The following is a 3,789-nucleotide window of genomic DNA, read 5'->3' on the forward strand; positions in this document are numbered from 1 at the left end:
AGGAACGGACGGCAGCCCAGCGACCCAAGCCCATTCCCCCGGCTGCAGCGCTTGAACCCCGCCGGGACAGTCGGTGCGGGTTCCGGCTCCGCAGGGATACCGGGGGCACCGGCTGCGGGCACAGGGACGGCCGCTCCCGGCCACCGGAGAGCGCGTCCCCGTGGGGTCCCCGCACAAAGGACTTTTCCCTGCGGGAACGGAGCGGCGGCGAGAGCGCGGAGCCCCTGGTGTCCCGCACTCCCGGGGGGTAGCTGCCGGTCCGGCACCGCCACCTTTGGCACACCCGGGGGCTGCGGAACCTGCCGGCTGCTTTTCCGCCGGGGTTCTCCGCCGAGAAGCCGCGCGTAAAAACGAGCGCTCCCCTGCCCCGACGGCAAAGCGCCGACGGGAGGCTGCGAGGCCGGAGAGTGGCGGCCGGAGCCCGGTGGCCGTGCAGGCGGGAACCCCAGCAGCACCGGCACCGGCAGGTTGGCTGGAGACCAAGTCCATCCTTCCCCGATAGCGGCGGCGGGCACCTGGAGAGAGGAGCCGAGCCCCGCCGCCAGCCGGGTATTTGTATTCACCTATAGCCGTACGTATGGCTGTGGGCAAGTGGTGTCTCTCGCTCTGTCCCGCAGACTGGTGCATGGGAAGGGGGGCGTGATGGGGAGGGAAAGGTTCAGCCGAGACGGGCTCCAGCCCAACCTTTGGCTTGGCGGGGAGGGCCGAGAGAGCGGGGAGAGCCCCGGGACACGGGTCCCCCCCATCCCGTACCTTCGGCGCGGCTAGGAGAAATGAAGAAGCCCCGGCATCCGCGCTCGCCGAGGCAGAGCGATCCCCGGTGCCGGGCTACGGCGGAGAAGGATGCAGAGCGACGGCGCTCCCGCCGCACGCCCGCGGACACCGAGGGGCTCTTTTCTACGTGAAAGGAAAGAAATAAACCACCAAAGAGCTTTTATTGTTATCGTCATCATCGTCATTATTATCATCGCCGTCATCGTTTCTCTGCACATAAATAAATAAATAAATATCTGCCGGGGAGGGGGAGGAAAGGGGAAGGGACGGTACAACCACAGCTGCGCGCCCGGCAGCGACGAAGTCAAAACAAAACGGAGAACGATTTGGGAAAGAACAACAAAAAAAAAAAAAATAAAAAAAAATATAAAAACCCAAACCGCCCCCGACCGTCCCCGTCCTCCCGCTTTCGGGCACCTCCGAGTTACCGAAGGGAGGCCCCGGGACGGCATCCCTCCGGGTGGCCCGCACCGCCCGCCAAAAAAAAAAAAAAAATAAAAAAATATAATAACCCAAACCGCCCCCGACCGTCCCCGTCCTCCCGCTTTCGGGCACCTCCGAGTTACCGAAGGGAGGCCCCGGGACGGCATCCCTCCGGGTGGCCCGCACCGCCCGCCGCCGCGCAGCATCCGCGCTTGTCTCGGTGCGGGGGAAGCCCCCGGCCCGGGGCTGCGGGGACACACGGGAGACAGCACTACCGGGGGACGCCTGGGGTCCTAGGGAGCAGTTTATTTACAGGAGGGCGCAGGGACACCCGTCCCCGTTTGCCGGGGGTCTAGAAAGGCGAGAAAGTCCTTCGTAAATTACACAGATTATACAAAACAGTACAAAATCCTTCGGCTGCGTGTCAGCTCCGGAGCAGGCAGGAGCCCCCCTCCTGCTCTCACCACAGTTCCTGGGGAGCCGGGGTGGGCGTGTGGGGGACTTAGGGGGTAACGCTGAGGCCTCTGTCGTCCTTCCCCGAGGAGGACGGAGACATGCGCAAGTCCTCGTCGTCTTCCGAGCACTTGGTGGTGGAAAGGGACGAGCATTTGCAGCTGTGGCCTCCCCCCCCGCCCCGGTGGGAGCTGCTTTTGCCTTCTTTCTTGTGCTTGACCCGTCGGTTTTGGAACCAGATCTTCACCTGCTTCTCGGAGAGGTTCAGGTAGGTGGCGATCTCGATTCGCCGCAGCCGGGAGAGGTACATGTTGGAGGCGAACTCCCTCTCCAGCTCCAGGAGCTGCGTGCTGGTGAAGGCGGTGCGCATCCGCTTGCTGCTGGGCAGCTGACTCGACGTGCTGTCTGCGGAGCGGAGCGGAACGGAACGCACCGTCAGGACCTGGCCAGCCCCCGCCGCCGCCCGCCCCGCAGCGCCGAGCACCCCCCTGTCCGCGCTGAGCCCCCTCTGCGGGGCCGCAAACCCTCCCTCCCCCGGGGGTGCGGGGGGTGTTATCCGGCAAGCGGCGGCCGGGCTGCAGCCCGGGGTACCGGGGCAGACTCCCCCCGTCCCCTCCGCCTGGGTGGGAGGCTCGGCGGGCAGCGGCGGGGCCGCGCATCCCCCGGGCTGAGGGAGATGCCAGGACTCCCCGTCCTGCCTGAGGACGCAGGGAAGGGACCCCCCCCTCCCTCCCCTCTCACCTGCCTCGGGCAGGGTCCCGTCCCTCCCGGGGACCCCCCATCGCCTCCCCGTCCGGCCTGAGGACGCAGGGAAGGGAACCCCCCACCTCCCGCCCCTCTCACCTGCCTCGGGCAGGGTCCCGTCCCTCCCGGGGACCCCCCCATCGCCTCCCCGTCCGCATGCGTGCGCGCACCCCCGCCCTCCCCACGCGTTGCCCCCCTTACCCACGGAGATGCAGTGGAACTGGCGGGGGTCGGGCAGCGGGTAGGCGCCCTGGTAGAGCGCCGGTGCGTGCCCCACGCTGACGGCGGAGACGGAGTGCTGCTGGCGGGCCAGGGGCGAGTGGCAGTACTGGGAGCCGAAGGGGGGGGAGGAGGCCTTGATGAGGGGGATGGCGGGCGGCGGCGGGTGCAGCTGGGAGGCGGTGACACAGAGCGGGCAGACGCAGAGCAGCCCGGCCTTGCGAGCGTGGCAGGCGCCGGCCGGCAGCCCGGGCAGGGGGTGCGAGGGGTGGACGGCGTAGGGGAAGAGCGGGGGCGGCGGGCTGGCTTCCCCCTTCTTCTCGCCCGCCTCCCGCAGCACCAGCGAGTCCACCAGGAAGGAGCGCGGCATGGCCCCGCGCAGCGCCCGCGCAGCGCCCCGCGCAGCGCCCGCGCAGCACCCGCGCCGCGCCGCTGGCCAGCCCGAGTGGTGCTGAACGGCGCCCGCCCGCCCGCCTTAAATAGCGCCCGCGCCATGTGATGGCGGCGCCGGGACGCTCAATAGCCTTTCTGTGCCTCTTCTCTTGGCATTCACGCCGCACGCTCCCTCATTATTTCCCTTGTTAACTAAATGAACTGCATAATGTACTCTATTCTTGTCGACCCCACCCACGCCGTAGCAGGCGGCCTCTCCCCTCCTCTCCCTTTGGCGGGGTTATTTTCTCATTCTCTCGCGATTTAATATTCTTTTCTTTCTCTTTATCGCTCTCCTTCGCTTTCAGCCCGGCTTTCAGCCCGCTCCCCCTTGTTTATTTTGCCGGCTGCAGCCGCGCTCTCCGCCGCCGCCGGTTTCCCCTGCCAGCCCCCCGCCGCCTTTCCCACCTGTGGCACCAGGTCGGCCCCCCCATCCCCGCCGGTCCCCGCCGCCGCCGGGCTGCTTCCTCCCCGTTACCGCGCCCGCCGCCGTCCCCGACCCCGCGTCTTTGTTCCCAGCCCGGTGCCGGGACCTGCCGCTTCTCGCTGGCGCCGCCGTCGAGCGAGACCCCCGGTCACCGAGATGTGCCAACCGGGGGCTCCGGAGGCAAGCGCATCCGCCCGGCCCCTGCGTGGGCGTGGGCACCTGGGCACGGGTAACGGCCACGGAGCGCCACAAGCAGCGCGGGTGCGGGTGTAGGAACCCCGACACACCGATACAGCACCGCGTCGGCGGCACCCACG

At 68.1% G+C, this 3,789-nt stretch overlaps 1 protein-coding gene across 1 annotated transcript; it reads right to left on the reverse strand.

Annotated features, from left to right (window-relative positions):
• Positions 1-1,425: 1,425 nt before the first annotated feature.
• On the reverse strand, positions 1,426-2,983 carry GSX1 (GS homeobox 1). Its single transcript, XM_014965833.1, has 2 exons — positions 2,596-2,983; positions 1,426-2,055 (listed from the first exon to the last, which is right to left on the reverse strand). Exons 1-2 carry the CDS (start codon positions 2,981-2,983, stop codon positions 1,700-1,702), a joined length of 744 nt encoding a protein of 247 aa, XP_014821319.1. The 3' UTR covers positions 1,426-1,699.
• Positions 2,984-3,789: the final 806 nt, after the last annotated feature.

This window comes from Calidris pugnax, unplaced genomic scaffold (assembly GCF_001431845.1).
Source record: "Calidris pugnax isolate Ruff unplaced genomic scaffold, ASM143184v1 scaffold20, whole genome shotgun sequence".
Taxonomy (NCBI): domain Eukaryota; kingdom Metazoa; phylum Chordata; class Aves; order Charadriiformes; family Scolopacidae; genus Calidris; species Calidris pugnax.